The sequence below is a fragment of the Pleurodeles waltl genome, chromosome 8 (genome assembly GCF_031143425.1).
Source record: "Pleurodeles waltl isolate 20211129_DDA chromosome 8, aPleWal1.hap1.20221129, whole genome shotgun sequence".
In the NCBI taxonomy this organism is placed as follows: Eukaryota; Metazoa; Chordata; class Amphibia; order Caudata; family Salamandridae; genus Pleurodeles; species Pleurodeles waltl.
Genome location: NC_090447.1, coordinates 1364586943 through 1364605610, shown reverse-complemented (window position 1 = coordinate 1364605610; position 18668 = coordinate 1364586943). Strand labels below are relative to the sequence as shown.

At 40.7% G+C, this 18668-nt stretch overlaps 1 protein-coding gene across 3 annotated transcripts in view; it reads left to right on the top strand.

Annotated features, from left to right (window-relative positions):
- ARHGAP42 (Rho GTPase activating protein 42) overlaps positions 1-18668 on the top strand; it is a 562306-nt gene that overhangs the window by 497605 nt on the left and 46033 nt on the right. For 2 of the 3 annotated variants that reach the window (XM_069202384.1, XM_069202383.1), the window contains exons 20-22: positions 3155-3535; positions 10345-10501; positions 14615-14671. In XM_069202384.1, the coding sequence (XP_069058485.1) occupies positions 3155-3535; positions 10345-10501; positions 14615-14671 (595 nt within the window). The remainder of the gene's footprint in view (positions 1-3154; positions 3536-10344; positions 10502-14614; positions 14672-18668) is intronic. The other variant, XM_069202385.1, reaches the window with a different exon arrangement.

The following is an 18668-nucleotide window of genomic DNA, read 5'->3' as shown; positions in this document are numbered from 1 at the left end:
TGTCACTGGATTTACTGGCTACAATCATGGACGTGACCTTTGATGGAGAGCGACTCTATGGAGTGAAGATCAGCTGTTTCTTGGAACACTTCAAGAGCAATAGGACTATGTCTTGCGCCCTGAGCCTTACCTTCCCAGCACAGCAGTTTCACCAATAATATTGAATGTTCTGTGTGTATGTCTCGACAAAGGCAGCCTTTTCAGCCTTCCCAAATACTACAGCAGCTATATTACTCCTCACAAGCTCAACCAGCAGCAGCAGATCAAGGGACATATTTTCAAGTCCCTTCCCACGTCGGTGCATTACTTTTTCTGATGCCCTGGCAGTCCAGTGTGCAGCTCCATATCTGTGAGGCCATGCAAAGCTACTTTGCATGTCTTTTCATGGCCTTGTAGATATGGTGTAAGGCAACGCAGTGAAATCTGCTATATCACCTTACACTGCGTCAGGGAGGTGTGCCATGGGCGATGCAGTGGGTATTTCCATGTGACACCCTTAGGTTTTGATGCATTCCCAGATTTACAAGAATCTGTAAACCTGGGAATGGTCAAAACTATATGCCTCCCCAGGCTGGCGCAACATGGAGAAATGTCTTTATTTCTCCTCATTGTTTACTCTTTTCATGTATGCTGCATTATGAAGCACACACATAAAGAGAAAAATGCCTCTCTGGATTGTTTTTGTGCAGGAAGGTGCCTCTTTCTGCACAAAAACAATCCTGCTGACAATGCAGACACCCTTGCACCATGGTGCAAAGCCGCCTGCACTGGTGCTATGCAGCAAACTATGCACCAGCACAGCGGGAAAGGACAGAAATGCGGCACATCTTGTAAATACAGTGCATTTCTGCCCTTTCATTTTGGTGTAAGGCAGTGCAGCAGAAAGACTTGAAGCATTGCCCTACGTCAATTCATAGAAAAAATGCCCCACTGTCTCCAGAAAACTCTGCAACCTCCCAACACCTGTGATTTCTCCCCCTCATGACTTAATTTCTCTAATTTTGTCACCAATTGAAAGGAAATCACAATGAACAGCTGCTGGGTTAATCCCTCTAGATTACTCCACTTTCTTCAGAGAGTGTTCTGTGACTCACTGCCGATCCTAGAGGAAAGAAGTCCTTTTCTCGCCGACAAGCGGGTGGTACACCTTGCACTAAAGCACTTTCTCCCTTTCATCTCTGGGAGCAGTGCCCAGATTCTGTTGGGCAGCACCACTGTTGTCTGTTATATTAACAAACATGGCATGGTGGGGTCATGGATATTATGAATTGTGGGCAATTTTCCTGTTGAAAATGGCACAGTAATGGGGAATGTTCCTGTTTTAGTTCATATCAAGGGCTTCTTTAGTGTGAAAATTAATGCCCTCAGTAATCTCTTGATGAAAGACCATGGGTGGGAGCTACAACTAGCAGAGATGGAAACAGTCTTTTCCAGTGTGAGGTGTCTTGTTGTGGATCTCTTTGCCTATAATGGGAAGTGTCCTCTGTTTTGAGAAATACACTTCCCCGACTATAGTATGTGTTTGTACCAATCGCAGAAAGTGTCAGAGGATTGGGTGCAGCTGTCTCTAATCAATCTAGGCCAGGTTAGGAGGATCTAGAATGTCCATCTGTTGGTGCTTGGCCTTCAGACACCTCTTCTCCTTCTGCACAGAGTGGACCTGCTCACACAACAGCATGACTAGGTCCTTTACTTCGTAAAACAGTGCAGCTCCAGGCGCAGAGATTGAGCAAAGCAAGCTAGAATAAATTTACCTACCTGATGAAGTCATCATGGGAGCCAGGAAGCCTCCTGCAACCACATCCATCTAAGCAGTACAACTGAACAAGTTTGTTCAGAGGTGTGCGTCGGAAGGCATTGATCCTTTTGAATCTCACCTTTTCAACATCTTGAGGTTTGTATCTTGCAAAGCAAACCCTGCAGCGCCTACACTTAAAGGCTATTCAACAGCACTGTCTGAATTTGTGCCTTGCTGACACGCCATCCAAGTTTAAATCATTATGAAGTAGCAGTTTTCATTTATTGTTCCACATTGGGAGTTGAATCTTGTATTGACTTTCTTGATGGCTTCTCCATTCAAGTTGATGCACAGTTGCCATGTTCAACTTTTTACTCTAAAAAGTAGTTCTCTAGCTCACAAGTACTTCTGCATGTAGGGTCAGAGAACTATAGAGAAAGCTGTTTTTACCACACTCCCCATGTTAGGCTACATTTTGTTCTGTGGTCTTAGATGTGATCATTCATTAAAAGTCTGCTTTCAAATAAATATTTCCCCCTATTAGTCTAAAATTCCTAACTTCACACTAAAGCAAAATCATATAGTTTGAACATTGCACTTGCAGAACCAATCTCCAAGATCCTATCACTGATAGGATTTGAGTCAATTTTTGTACCCTAACCCTTAAGTACCCTATCTGCCTCTTCCTTTCTATCTTTTTGAATCCTCCTCTGTGATCTCAATGCTGTATGCCTTTCTGTCCTCCTATTTTGCTAACAAGGGAGACAGAAAATTACCTGTTCCGGACTGGTGCACTTCCTTGATAGCTCAACCATTTCATTCAATCAGATATGATCCATTACATCATTCAGCCATCTCTATTACTACAGGGAGGAATGTTATTATATTATTGATATGCTCTCTGGTGTAGTCATCCAATGGATTATAATAATTAGGTTACATTTACTAAATGAATACTGTCAAATGCAATGGCGAGTGAATCTTATTCATAGGTATGCCCATATCCGTATGCCCCAGTGTGTAAGACAAACCAAGATTCTTCCCAATGTGTTTGTCCTCTTTAAACCTCCCGATACATACAAAGCTTGTGATTCCTTTTAGGGTCCGGATGATGTGTAGTCATTGAAAATACATTCCTATTCAACCTGCCACCTTACTTTTCTATTTTTCATGCAATGGTCCACTTTGTGTGACCATAATTAAGTTTTAAACCGATCTATGATGTTTGGAAACAATCCCTAACAGAATACTGTTCTGCTTGAATTACTAGTTTGTTAGTGTTGCAGGGTTTAATACTTAATAAAGATAAATTAAAAAACACATGGTTTGAATGTACTGTGCTAAATTTGTGTTAAGACCCTAAATATCTTTTGTGCTGCAGCACCTGATACACATGATATATTCTTTTTTTTCCAGGTGATTCTTACAGCAGTAGTCCAGCCAGCACTCCAATGGGCAGTATAGAGTCATTGTCTTCCCATTCATCAGATCAAAACAGCATCACAAAACCAGTGCCAATACAACAAAGGGAAAAGAGTTCCGGGATTTCCTGGATTGCATCAACCCCTGCTTCAAATGGCCAGAAAAACTCTGGACTGTGGACTACAAGCCCAGAATCAAGTTCTAAAGAAGATGCAGCAAAGACCGATGGTGAATCGGACTCTCAGAGCGTGTCTTCTGTAACTAGTCCTATGAGCACCTCACCACCAATTGATCTGACCAAAAAAAGCCCTTATGGTTTGTCTGGATTGAAGAGATCTGCAGCATCATCAATTCGTTCTGTTTCTTCTGGGGATGGTAGGTTTAAGGATTTTATCAAGCAAGTTGTACCTCTGAATACAGCTACCTTATAAAACAATACTGTAATGCATTAAAATTAGAATATATTTGTGCAACAGAGCTACATTTTTAGCTTTAGATTTTGATAATTTCAAGAACTGTGGTCACAATTAGTTGTTAAAAACAGAGTTTTTAAAGAGACTTTTAATTATTGGTTTTTTAGCGCAAACCACTACTTCAAAGCACTGTGTTATCCCGAAGTACATTTTCCAGAAATTCTACTTGCAGCATGCGCTTTTGTAGATCTCATACTGTGCATAATCCTTCCTTTTAGTTTTAGGCTCAGGCACTGCAAGATTATTTTCTTTAGAGAATTAGTTTCTACTTCGAGGTAGTTCATGATAGCTCCCTTAAAACCTACAATGCACCAGGACAAATACTCTACATTGGATTTTTTTTCCTATCATCAGATTTATATGCATTTCCACAGCTCTGCGACCGTCGCATGTAAAATAAAATTAGTTTCAGTACCAGATTACGGGAGCATCTTTAGCTATGAGACATTGAGTTTCCAACAGAATAAATCAAGCAGGGAGTGATGTTGATCACATTAACACAGAATCATTTGACAAGCATGAGGCCAGGTTGTATAACAATGACTCATATGGGAGGATGGTGTTGATAAAACACCATTGAAATGTTTCTGTTCATACGGCAGTAAATCCTCGTGGTCAGACCAGCATCGGTCTGTAAAACCTTCATAAATGACAGTTCAGAATTGAAGAGACAGATGTTAGGCTCTACTGAGCCAGCAGTCACTGAGCCACCTAGACATCAAAAAACAGAAGGATGATGCCTGGCATTAAGGTAGAGCAGATCCACAGGATGACACATCATCAGAGGCATGCCCAGTGAAAGTCTCCTTCCCAGATGATACATCTGCTTTTCACGTAGTTATAGTATGCGTAGCACAGCATTTAAATGTGTCAGTACCTGTGGACAAAGAATATTCCCTCATTGAAACACTGTTGAAAATAGAGTGACCACACAATTTATTCAGATGTTAAAAGCAATGTTAAAGTGTTTAAACAAGAGCTTTAAGGATCCAGTGAAATCTAAAGGAATCCAATAGAGAAAAAAACATAAGTAAGGTCCTTTATTTATATTATGGCATGTTCTGCTTGATTCACACGTAGTCCACCTTGCAAGGCAGAGAGCACATGGGCAAGATTCTGGGGACTCGTCATCACCAGATAAAAAAGTGAGAACATTGATGTAGCAGGAATTTGTGTTGCGGCAGGAGCAGCTGTGCTGGGGCACACTTCAGACGCAACAGCACGCCAATCAAGACAATAAGAGGGAACAATGGCAGTAGGTAGAAGCGTAGGTGCAACAACTCCCAAAACGCAAAGAGAAAAAGTTATGTGTAGATATTGCAGGAAAGGGAAATCATCTCCAGTGTCATTACACACTGCTCTCTGCAGGCTGCATGGCGTACCTTTACATTCCATTAATTCCGAACAGATTCTAGCTTTTGTTCGGAGGTACAGCAGCATCTAAAAGCCTCCCATTTGATGACAAGCACTTGTTAAGCCCAAGAGCAGAACATTAAAATTAAAATTGAATTACACACTGCCAGTGTCAGTCAGCAGTTTCAACCACTGCAAACTTTCAGGGAAGGCAGAGAAATTCTGAGCAAGGATAATATCCAAAAAGAGGCTTTAAAGGTAACCATGCCCAATGGCAGAGTTAACAAGGAAGGCAAAGGCCCTTCTTCTTCCCAGCAATGACCTCATAACTCTTCCCTCTGATCATCCAACATCTGTTAGGGTTAAATGAGTCTATACCTCACCCAGTGGCAGGAAATAACCTAACTAGTGCGTACTTTACAGCATCACCCAAAATTTGCTACACCCAACAGTCTACTCTGTCAAGCTCTCCTAGTAAAAGGAAACATTTAATTTGTTTCCCAGAGTCAAAAGGGACAGGTCAAATATTTCCTGTGTATCGCAATTCTGATAAAAGATACCCTTTGCAGCTGGTGCTACACTCTTAACTTCTAAATCACATCTACAATCCTCAAAATGACTACCTACAAGATGTCTCTCCAGTGCTGCAAAAGTGGGACTACATGGCGACCTTTGATCTGAAGGACGCCCGGTTTCGTATAACTATTCACCCTCTCACAGCCAATGCCTCTCGTTTCTGGTTCGTGGGCTTGTTGGAAATGACTGTGTTTTCCTTGGTATTGCCCCAGATGTTTTGCTTTTACTACCTTATCTTTTTAGCCACGTGACTCAGTGAAATTTATACCTGCTAACCAGTAGTAAAGTGCTTGTGCTCTCGTTTTTTTTAAAAGGTAAAATTTTCAGTCACATGATTGGCACATTTAATTTAATTTACTTATAAGCCCACTAGTTTATGCTAATTTATGTACATAGGGCCTGTAAGTTAAATGCAAAAAGGAGGCTGCTGCACTATTTGTGCAACCCAATAAAGTAGCTCTAAAAACAGGTCTGAGTCTGCCATTGCAGCCTATACTGTAATTTTAAACTGCCATTTTGACTTCCAAGAATATACTTTTTACCAGGCCCGATCTTTCCTTTTAAATACTTATACACCTCCCCAGGACAGGAAACCTGAGGTTCAAAACATAGGACCTGTGTACCTAAGTTTTACCCTTAGAAAAGTCCTGGGTTAGATTATAACTCATTATCATGCATAACTTTAGTCTTTGGACTAGAAAAATGGTTAAAGGGCTCAATTTAAAAGTTATTAAAATGTAACTTAATGCTCCAGTCCGATTTTAAATTACTATTTTGAAAATACTTCACCGCTCCCTACTGGCCCTGGGAAAGGTGAATTATTCCATGACTGACCAGGAGCTAGGAAAAATGGCCCTGGTGCCTGCCAAGAAGAGGTAGGACAAGGGGTGTGCCAAACCTGCTCCAGAAGTTCCCATATACTGGGAAGAGGCTGATTGTGAGGGAGCCAACCTGAAACCTACAGGGGAAGGCATAATGCTCTGGAAGAATTGCCTGAGTTAGCGGGGTGGAAAACTGACGGATGCCATTCTGAACAGTAATCTTCAAAACACAGAGGTAGTTCCCTACTCTTGAGGGCCTCTTGTGGCAAGCCGAGGCCCAGACATTTGTTGACACCTCTGGTGATCACCTAATTTACTGGGAAAATGGCCTCCTGTATAGTGAGCCCCTGGTACTATAGGGCCTTTGGCCTCCAGATTTTTTAAATAATTTTGTTATTAAAGTCTACAAATATATATCGAATGTGCAGCTGATATTGTTAATCTCAGGTACACCCAATTAAGCATTTCTTTGGAGCAGAATGTTTCATAGATCTAATACTTATCTACGTTTCCTACCTGTAAAGTGTCTCCCTTGACAGTAGTTCTTAACCTTTTGACTTCTGTGGACCATTATTTAATAAATTTTGGAATCTGAGAACCTTCATTGACTCATAATTGGAATCCAGGGTATCCTCATTCAGTCACTATTGGAATCGAGGGACCCTGGCCTTTGCAACTTCAATGGGTTGAACCACAAATAATATCAAAAAATATGGAAACAAGCGTTCATCAGATGCACAAATTATGATTTTTTTTATTTAATTCGCAAATATAAAAAAATAAAAAATGTAATCTTGATGGGAAGTTTGGAGCTTTTCTAAATTCAATTGTGGCTACTCATCGTCCATATTATATTGTTTGGTGAAATTGGTGAACCCACAAATCAATCCAAATATACCAACTGAATTTGTAGCCTCCATTTTCAAATTTCTTTACATTTACAGAACGTTTTAAAATGTTTAGTTGTCAAGTTATCTTTATTTATATACACGTTAATAATCTATTAATATTATGTAATTATCTAAATAGTTCTGGACCCCCTGGGTTGGCATTGGCAACCCCCAGGGGTCCCTGGGCCACAGGTTAAGAGCCGGTGTACTACGAGAATGGGATTCAAATTTGTGTACACCACATAGCCCATACAGGTACTGAAACCATATGCCCTATTTTATTTAGAGGCAGTGTAGGCATGATATTTGCTTGAAGTCACATGTTTCTTAAAAGTATGTTAACTAAAGTCTGTAGCATTCTGTACGCACACAACACTTACCTTTATCAATGTTATCCCAAAAGCCATCTCCGATATCCCTGGTATAAATTCCACATCTCCAGATACAAAATATTTCTACAACAACTTTATTTGACAAAAACCCAGAAGACTGAGTAAAACAAACATATTTTGAAGGGACTCCATTCCCATAAATCCTTTCAGGGATTTATTGTTCATAGTATAGCCATGCCGTGTCACCAGAAACATATTTATGACATGTTACAGGCATTTGTAGTAACAATATGGAACAAATCTGCAACTATTTTTCCACTTTTGTATCAAACAGTGCAAAATATATAAGTGATGCACAGGTGATATAAGTACTGCTAGAAATTGGGTTACTGATTAACTTGGGTGTGAACCTTTGTCAAGCAGCAACAACAATCCTAGTGAGCTTAAGTTGCAGACACACCCCAAATTATCCTGTGCCCACCTTCTGGTAGCTTGGCACAAAGCAGTCAGGAGTAACTTTAGAGGCAATGTGTAAAGTATTTGTGCAACACTTCAGACAGTAAAATAGTGAAAACAACACACAAAAAAACACACCTGGTTTGAAAAATAGAAGTTACCTTAATAAATAAAACAAGTTCCAAAACAACAAAAAATCCAATAAGTAGAACTTGAGACATGAAGTTTTAAAAAATAAGCGATGGAGTGTGGGCCGGCTACAGAGACCCCACTGGGCCTCCTGAACCAAAATACCTTAATCCTGGTTGTGTCCACATTGCAGAAGGGGAAAGCAGGCTCCATCGGTGTTGATCTTCGCAGTGAAGGTGATGCGTCAATCTTCCCCACGCAGTAGCTAAGATGCCCTGATTTTCTTTAAACAACAGTGGTGATGGGTCGGGTCTGATATGTGGTGGTACTAATGGCGATGTCCCAAGGTCCATCTGCACTAGTGAGGTGATGCATTAACTCTGATGGAGTAATGGGGCCGATGTGTTAGTTCCAATCATGCAGCAGGGACTTTGGGCTGATTCTGATCCACTTAGCAACAGCAATGCATCCTTTCAGCTGCAGCAAACACCTTAAGCCCACTTTCAAGGGTCCACTTGGCAGCATCACTTGGCAAGGGCACCTCACAGATGGCGTAGTGCAAGTGTAGATGTAGGTTGGTTAGAAGTCTTTTATGTCCCAGAGTTTTCAATCAGGAAACTAGTCACCTGACCATTGGAGTCACTCTGGGTTCTGAGTTGGAGAGACACAGAGCCAGTCCTTCTCACTTCCAGACAAGAGGGCAACAAGTCAGCACATCAAAGCAGGAGTCCAACAGAGTAGCAGTTCAGCAGAGTGGCAGTCCTTGTAACAGCACAGCAGCCCATCTTCCTGGCAAAGTATCACCAGGTCTAGAAGTGTTTTGAACTAGTGGTGTCAGGGGTCCAGTACTTATACCCATTTGTGCATTTGAAGTGGGGAGACTTGAGAGAGATGCCTTTGAAGTGCACAGAGTCCCTGCCCCCCACCCTGGCTCCAGGCTCACTACAGAGTGGTATGCAGCCCTTTGTGTGTGGACAGGATACAGCCTATTTAAGTGTAAGTGAGGCTGTGCCCAGCTTCTCCCTCCCATTCTGCCCAGGATGGGCCATCAGGACACAGGTGTCCCATCAAGTCACACCTAAGCTCCCTTTGTGTGTGTGGCTGTCTAGGGGGAATACACACAGCTCAGCTGTCCCCCACCCTAGTCATGGGATCGGAGACAGGCAGCAGGCACCAAATGTCTAAGGCAAGAAAATGCCAACTTTGATGTGATTTAAGAGACACAAAACTAAAAAAATCTCTTCCTTCCAGATTGTGAATTACACTTATTAGATGTAACAAGGCAATCCCAATGTTACCCTATGGGGGAGATAGGCCTTGCAGTAGTGAAAAACAGATTTAAGAGCTTTCCACTACTCAGACAAGTAAAACTAACAAAGACACGTCCTACCTTTTAAAAACACTCCACTGTGCCCTTGGGGCTGCTTAGGGTTTACCTTAAGGGTGACGAATGTATTTATTAGGAAGGGTTTGGGCCTGGCAGTTATTAAGTGTGTACAGGTGGGTTATGTGGTTTCAATTCCTTGCATCTCTTCTTCAAGATGAGGGAAGTAAGGATAGTTGGTAATGTAAGTGCCATATGAATGACAGCTAAATGTTTATTTTATGAAGTCTACGTTCTGACTTCCTCATACTAGTGATGTCTCCCTGGGAGGAGAGATGTAACAGCCTCCAGATGTGCATGCCCTTATGTGCACTGATGGAATAAACAAGTGTCTTCAGATTTCCCTTTTACAATGTAACTTATGACAAACTGGCGTGCATATAAAATAATCAAGCATTTATCGAGAGGTAATTACATTTTCTGCTTTCTTAATGACGGACCAAAAGATAGACAAGACAGTATCTGTTTACTGTCATGTCTAGAATCATGACTCATGTGACTTGATTATTGTATATCAATATGTGATACGATTAATGTTGTACTGCAACAAAATAGCAAAGGAAAGACCCAAAGAAAATATATCATAATCTCCATAAATATTCACAGCCCCGAAGAACGTCTGCAAGTGAGTACCACAGGAGTGCCAAATGTTGCTCTCAGAATAAACCATCAAGACACCTTATTGCGACTCTTTTTAAATATACTCTAGTAAAATGTCATCAAATTCGTAATGCCATGTCCCCATTCACTGCTGTGACAATGTTTTTTAGGAATGAAAAGCCGCAGTGGATCCGCTAGAAGTTTAGCAGCCACGGATATCAAAGACGGACCTCAGATTCCTGCCAATCCTGACCTACCACCGAAAATATCTAGGAGACCAAGGTTAGACACATCATCAAGCAATGGCTACCAGAGACCAGGATCAGTGTAAGCCATTTAGATTTTTTTAAACAATTCTGAAGTTGCTGTGATTCAAACGAAAACGAATCCATTTCTGCAGGGAAAGTATTTTATTATTGTGTTTTGTCTCTAAAACGTAAAACGTACTTTGGAATCTCACTGAGTGGGCTCCAATTTTGAAACTTAAGCACATAAACGCCAAGTTGCATAAGTTAGTTTCTGAATCATAACTATCTGTTGGGTTCACAATGCCTTGTGATGAAATTTTTAGTCTATTTACTTATTTTCTAATTTTCTTATGTAGCATGCATTTTACTTTCTGGTGATTTGTATAAAAGAAAGCAACTGGTCTTTGCCTTTTTTTTTAAATCTCAAGAACCACACCCTCTAAGTCAAGTTAATAAGGTATTTTGGACCAGATTTACTAACATTTTTAGTCAGATTTGCACCGCAAAAGTGATGCAAACTGGTGAAAAATGTTTATTTGCAATTCCAGCCAAAACTAGTTTTGCACTTGAATTTTGCCTGAAAGTAACACAATTGCATTACTTTGTGTCACTGGGCTTTCCATAGGTGGTATATAACGTTTCCCATGTAACCAACCATGGTTTTTCACTCAAAGCCATACCTAATTAAAGACAAGGGTTTATGCCCAAACATAATGCCTTTATGGGGCAGGAGTAAAAAAGGAAAAGTGTCTTTTTTCCTCCAAAACCTTTCACCTTTGCATCTGTGCTCCGCAATACAGCACACATCTAATGTGGGGAAGTTTTAAAGTTTGTCTAGACTTGGTACTTTGTGTCATAAGGATACCCTTTCGTATGCTACGCCTGAAAGCACCTTTGTACTATGGAACCAAGGGTGTGTTTGTGGCACTAGGCCGTCAGATTGTGCACCAGCTCTAGGGAGAGAGCAGCACAGTGTCATATCCTAATAGATATGGTGCTGTCCTGCTCTGTCCCTCCCCCACAATGCAACAACTTTGTAAATGTGTCCCTTAGTTTACTGGCTGCAGTAGCTCTCTCCCTCCTCCACAATGCTGTGTAACAACTTTAGTAAACACAACTCTTAGTTTTCTGGCTGCAGTAGAGTTGGGGCTTTGTGTGGGTCGCAAATATGATAACAGTATAGGTATTCATCGTTCTTGTAAGTAGGCTTAAAGCAAGACAGAATGCTTCTTTTTTTTTTTTTATCACCACTGATCTATTTATCAATTGAATTTGACCCTGCAAGAAATCTCTCCTGATTACCAAAGGCATACATGGAATCTCTAGCTCTTCACTAGGCATAATTAATCCATACTCTGTAATCCATGGTGCTCACATTAAGGTTATCTTTACTGAACGTTTAATTGGAATTAGGTAGTTTTGCAAAGGAGATTGTTACTGATAATATTTCTCAAAGCCTACCAATATATGTTTTACAGGAAAACTTAAAAATACTGCTAAAAATGAATAGGTGAATTCGGTACAGAATTGCAAGTTCCTCCTCAACAAAAGCACGGTGTAGCATAACACTCCACAATCACCTCATTAACAGGAGAAAATAACCATCAAAATTGGAAGAATTATAAAAAAAGATATCAGTACTCTCCACCCCTGCACACCTCAATTGGAAGCAGAGCCTTTAACCATCTGCTTATACTAGAATCATCTGTTAAAGTTAAAGTAAGGTCCTGAGATGTCAGAGTTTGCAGATTTTGTTAGGTATGGAAGGTCTGTGATATTTTTTAGTAACTAGGTTTTGGCATCATTTTACTTGAGTGCAGTCCGTACATGTCTGATTTTGAGATGATCAGTAATGTTAATTTATTGGAGAGACATTTATGAATTGAAGTTAGAGGGGAGTGTATGTACTCCTTGACCATAGGTGGGAAATGATTCACAGAGTAGCATGTGGCCTTAGCATCAGTCACCATTCTTTTGATGATTTATTATGTGATGGTGTGAAGATGGTCCATTTTGTTGTTTGACTATTCATAGGTAAAACTAGTTCTGGGTTGTGCATTAACATATTTCTATGGTACTTTCTGGACAAACGGGTAGCCTACATACCAAACGTTGTACCTCTACAGAGCAAATGGCAATTCACAGTTCTTTATTTCCTATTCTTTATTTCCTAATTTCCTGCTAACTTCTTCGCTGACAAGATTCCCAACCAAACACCTCCACTGGTACTCCTCTTTTCCTTCAGTCCCAACAAGGCATATGGTGTTTGTTCCACTTTGATACTTCCACCAAAACCTCTTGGAAATATGAATATGAATCCTCTTTCATCAACAATTTCTCGCTCATGTTAATATCATTCTAGCGTAGCATAATCATATCCTGCAACCTTTCAACAAGTTTTACGCTTAGGCCCTCATCACGGCTTTAGCAGTCTTTTTTCAAGACCCCCGAAGCGGCTACCGCCAGCATACTGCCAGTGATGGTGGCATGCCGGCTGCCCTATTAGGAGCTTTCTGCTGGGCCAGCGGGCGAAAACAGTGTTTCCGCCCACTGACCTAGCAGAAAACTCACCACAACATTGATGCTAGCTCCTAATCGAGCTTGTGGAAATGTTGGGTGCGACAGCACCCGTCGCACATTTCACTACCCGTAATTCGGGCAGTGAAATGCACGATGGGGCTGTCAATGGGGGCCCCTGCACTGCCCATGCAAAGTACTCAGAGCCCCCGATGCCTCCTTTCCTCCAGCCTTTGCAAGGCGGTGAGACCGCCAAGTAGAGGCTGGTGGAAAGGGGACTCATAATCCCCAGGGCATCGCTGCTTGCAGCTCTGCCCTGGTGGATTGCGACTGCCGAGACTGCCAGGCTGGAGTGAGCCTACTGCACATGTGTGTTTGGCCTGCCCGAGACAGCCAGAGAAACACACATGCGTGCTGAGGGGGAGTGCTATGCACTCCCCCTCACTGCTTGTCACCCCAGCCCCTTTACAAGAAAACAATAATAAACACAGTTTATAATCGTTTTCTTTTAAAGGTTTTGCTGCTGCTGGCGTAGTGGCAACACTCCTCTGCCCTAATGTCTAGTGGAGCTGAAGTTCGATCAGAAACCACTGCTCAACAAAATGCTAACTGTTTAGGCTGTTAGTAACTGATACCCGCACTTGTTGAATGATGCCAAACATCCTACAAAAGAACGGAGCCACGTGCACTCACTCAGCTACACAATTTGATACATATATTCGTACTATCACAACACGATTCCTCTGCTGTTTATGTCCCTGATGACCTCAGAGCCTCTCTATGATCTCTTTATTGCTTTTCCCAGCCACTTTGCATATCACAGTATGCTGAGCAACTTGCTGGTTCTTTATTTTCAGCATCCCTTCTACCATAATCTTCTGACCTATTTCTCTATACAACAACTACGGATCTCAAGGTTGGTTGAAAACAAAGAGGCCCCAACTGTGGAGAACATGGCATTTAGCAGGCCTTGCCATTGTACTCATCACCTGATATTTGTGCACCCATGTTTCAGCGCTGATAATCATTAGTAAATTACTGGCCTTTATAACCCATCAAGAGGCATTGTGCCAGAAGGTTTGGCGATCTCAATTTTTGTAGCACGCAGTGGGAAATATTTCTGCCTATTCTTTGCCCATATTTTGTAATATATTTTAGGGCAGTAACAAAATACAGAAGTCAGTTATCATGAATGTTGTTTCCACTAAGTTTGGCTGCCTTACAGTATTTATCAAACCATGGATTGCCTCTTTTGCTATTAATTAAAGTATTTTTAGCCTGTCTGAATGACTTTTCTTTTAATGTGACGGGTAAAAATTGCACAATGGATGCATTGTGATATTTTGGCAATTTCCTGAATGGGCTAATTTGTGAAAAGTTTGACATTGAGCTGAGAATAAATGTTTGGTTAGCGCTTTGCTGACTTAAATTGGTTAGATGCATGGGAGATCTTCTGCACAGAAATATTTGAGTATTTGGATCTCTGCTTTCTGTAAAACTGCCAATCCTATGTATAACATGAAATGGTGACTAAACCGAACTACTAACGCACCACATAAGATTGATAACATTGTTGGACTTGCTGTGAAATGGTCATCTGCTGTTTGGACTAATAACTTTAGGACATACCATGAAGTGATGATAAATTCATGGTGCGACTTCTCTTTTTTGTCAGTGTTGCAGCCAGAGCGCAGTTGTTTGAAAATGCAACCAAGCAAGTGTCTCCTGGACGGTATGTTTTTAAAATATTTTTCTAAATAAACAAAGCTATGCCCATTGAGAACATTTATGATCTTTCTTTGTTGAGGCTAGCAAAGACCGCCCTCAGTCAAAGCATGTAAAGAATAATCCTGAGTGTTAGTGATGCCTACAGGGCCATGCTGTCACATGCAAAAACTGCATTTGGAAAGAAACACTGGTTTCCTTGACACATCGCACAAATGATGGCTTAACATTTTTATATTTTTACAACCTAAGGGTCATATTCTATACCGCTGAGTACAAAAATATATATATATTTTTATTCAAATCAACTACTAATGGTCAATAAACGTCAGTTATTACAAGGATTTTTAGAACATATATCAATCCATGATTTTGTTCAGATTCATTGTGAGGTGAAAAATAATAATTTACATAGACATTATGGACTAATCCCCTGTAAATTGCTACGTATTGTGTATAACGACGCAGTGCACATTATAAGCAAATAAACTGTTCAGAAAAACACGATCCAAGGACTAGCAGCTGCCCCTGTTTTTTGGTATGTAGGTCACTTGCAAAAATATATTTTTTAAAGTAACCATAATACAAGGGCGACTAGAGTTAAAATTAGAAAGTAATCCCACTTATTTACTATCATTTGTTCACGAAAAGAGTTGCTTTAGTCACATATAAAATGTTAATTACATTGGCTTGGCAAATACACCCGAACCAAAAAATGAACATATTTCATCCTCTGAAAGTTTGCTAATGGTTGCATAATGTTTCTGGTTGTCTTCCGATAGAAATGCTACTATAATTTCCATGAATAATATACAATATGACATAGAACATATATAAATACATCGACATAAGTGAACATACTTTAAATACATTATCACTCCCATGTACAAGTGGAAGTGATGAGTTGATTCTAATTACATTTTTCAAAATGCTGTCAAAAAACAGACTGACGCACAATAAATTAAAAAAAACAAATCTACTTGTATCTGTTCTGCCCTTTTCAATGATCCAGCGTAGTTTGAAACATGCACTTGGTCTGTGTTATTTTACTGTGTGTAGTCATCAGAGTCCCAAGTACTTACGGGTATATTTAAGAGCCCCGAGCGCCATTCCAATGCCACATTAGCGTTATTCTTTTACACTAATGTGACGTTAAAAAGTTATATTTACAAAGTAGCACAATGCATGCATTGCACCACTTTGTAACTCTTTGTGCTACATTATGCCTTCGCCAGCCATAATGTATGCAAAGGGGGTGTTACCCCGCTGGAGGGGGGCAACAAAATGGTGCAAGGAAGTCTCTGAGATTTCCTTGCACCATTCCTTTCGGCACTTTTAATGCCTGCTCAGAGCAGGTGTTAAAAGGAGGCTTCCATTGGTTACAAAGGGACTCTGAGTGTTTTGCAGGATTAGCGTCAAAATTTATTATGCTAATCCTGCAAAGCGCCACACTAGCACCAAACATTTTGCGTTTATTCCCTAACTACTGCCATGGTGTGCTGTATTTTAAATACAGCGGGCACATGGTGGCGTTTTGGGGGTCGCTAAGGGGTGCAAGAAAAGTGGTGCTGAAAGTGTTATTTTCATCTTATATTTGGTCATTATTGTAACGCTTCCTGTAATGTTGTGCTGCGCTTTGTTATTTGCCATTTATAGCACCAGTCAACACAATATTATCATTGGGGTTGCAGCTGTTAAATATATGTTTGCACCCGTCACTTGTATTTTGGGTCTGTTAATATTAGCCTGCAGTTCTTACATACATTATGGAACATCACATTGCAGGTAAGTACATCAAACGTTTTTACTTTGATGGTACGATTTCAGTATTTTACATTGCAGTATTTTACATTGGAGTAAAATTAATTTTTAATGACATTGCGTGACTTAACATTATGGAAATATAAATATTTGTGTGTGAAGGTATACATTAATAAGGATTTTCTAGGACTGAGTGTTGTATGGGGTCTGCAAGGGGTTATAGTTATCAGGGATGGGTAGTGCATAGAAGTAGCTAGGACTTTTTTAGGGGTCAGAGGTGGAAAGTTTTAATATGAAATAAATCAAATTTTATTACAGTATTATTCTATTATAATTTAAAGATGTAATCACTATAGGTAATTAGATTACATTAAAAATAATTTAGAATTTGTGTATAAACATATATAAATGAGAATGCATATAAATATGCATTCATATACATTTTAATAATACGTAATTATAAATTATTATAGTTCTAAATAATGAGATTACATTTTTGAAAAATAAATATAATTATAATGTAAATATCTACATATAAATAAATGTACACACACACACATACCACATCTTATGCAGAAATATATTCGCCACTCAAGTGGCATATTATGGAAAGCATCAAATTGTATTGAGGAACAGAGGATAGGTAACACACTTCAGCTACAATGCCTTCTTCAAACCAGGAATTGGGCTTTTACTTGAGGTAACTTCCTTAAAAAATCAAACATAAACAAAGATCTAAAATATACCAAATTGATACAAAAGCTATAATTTCTGGGTCTTGAATCCCTCTCCACATGTTTGTCGGTTAATGCATTAATTTGCATCCAAAGTCAAATCCAAGTATGTTCGATGGCATGTGTAGCTGCAGACACACATGCTATGCATATCGATTCCGACATCCAGTGTTGGGCTCAGAGTGTTACAAGTTGTTTTTGTTCGAAGAAGTCTTTTAGAGTCACAGGACTGAGTGACTCCTCCTCTTGGTTCCATTGCTCATGGTCATCAACTCCATTGTTAGATTGTTTTCTTTCCGCTGTTGGGTTCGGACATGTTTCCTCTCCCTCCAAGTGACATTTTCCATATATATATATATATATATATATATATATATATATATATATATATATATATATATATATGTTCGATGGCATGTGTAGCTGCAGATACACATGCTGTGCACATCCCGCCATCTGGTGTTGGGCTCGGAGTGTTACAAGTTATTTTTGTTCGAAGAAGTCTTTTTTCGAGTCACGAGACCGAGGGACTCCTCCCATTTCGATTCCATTGCGCATGGGCGTCGACTCCATCTTAGATTGTTTTTTTTCTGCCATCGGGTTCGGACGTGTTCCTTTTCGCTCCGTGTTTCGGGTCGGAAAGTTAGTTAGAATCTCGGAAAAATCGTCGGTATTGTTTGCGTTCGGTATCGGGTTAGTTACAACAGATCGACACCGAATTAAGAAGAGCTCCAGTGGCCCTTTGTTTTTTTTTTCCATCCCCGTCGGGGCCTAGTCGGCCCGGCCACGTGTCTCTTCAAGGCTGATGGAACGGACCCCATTCCGCTTCTGTCCAAAATGCCATAACAAGTATCCATATACAGATCAACATCTGGTCTGTAACTTGTGTTTGTCACCAGAACACAAGGAGGATACTTGTGAGGCCTGTCGAGCGTTTCGGTCCAGGAAGACACTCAGGGACCAAAGAGCAAGAAGACTGCAAATGGCATCGGCGCCGACAGGACAACAGCGTTTCGAGGAGGAGGAAGAAACATTCTCCACCCAGGAGTCGGACTCTGAGGAGATCGATCCCGAGGAAACGCCTAAAACCGTGAGTAAGACGTCGAAACCAAGAACTCACGAGAAAAGCGCTAAAGCCCAGGGGACGCCACCGCCAACAGGCCATGGCTTAACCCGAAAAGTAGGTGACCGTTCATCGGCACCAAAAAAGGGCGAGCTGGTGTCGAAGTCATCCGACTCCGGTCGAGATACCGGCACACAGCAATCTCGGGCCCGAGATAGTGGCTCAGAGAAGATTCGGCACCGAGACAGCGGCACCGAAACGGGTCGGCACCGAGAGAGCACGACGCCGAAAGTAAAAAAGGTTTCGTCGGAGCCGAAAAAAGCAGCCGAAAAGGTTTCGGTACCGAAATATCCGGCCTAGGAACCGAAAACAAGTTCCTACACTGAGGAACAAGGACTGTCCACACAAATGAAGACACATAGATTTGGACAGGAATTACAGGCAAT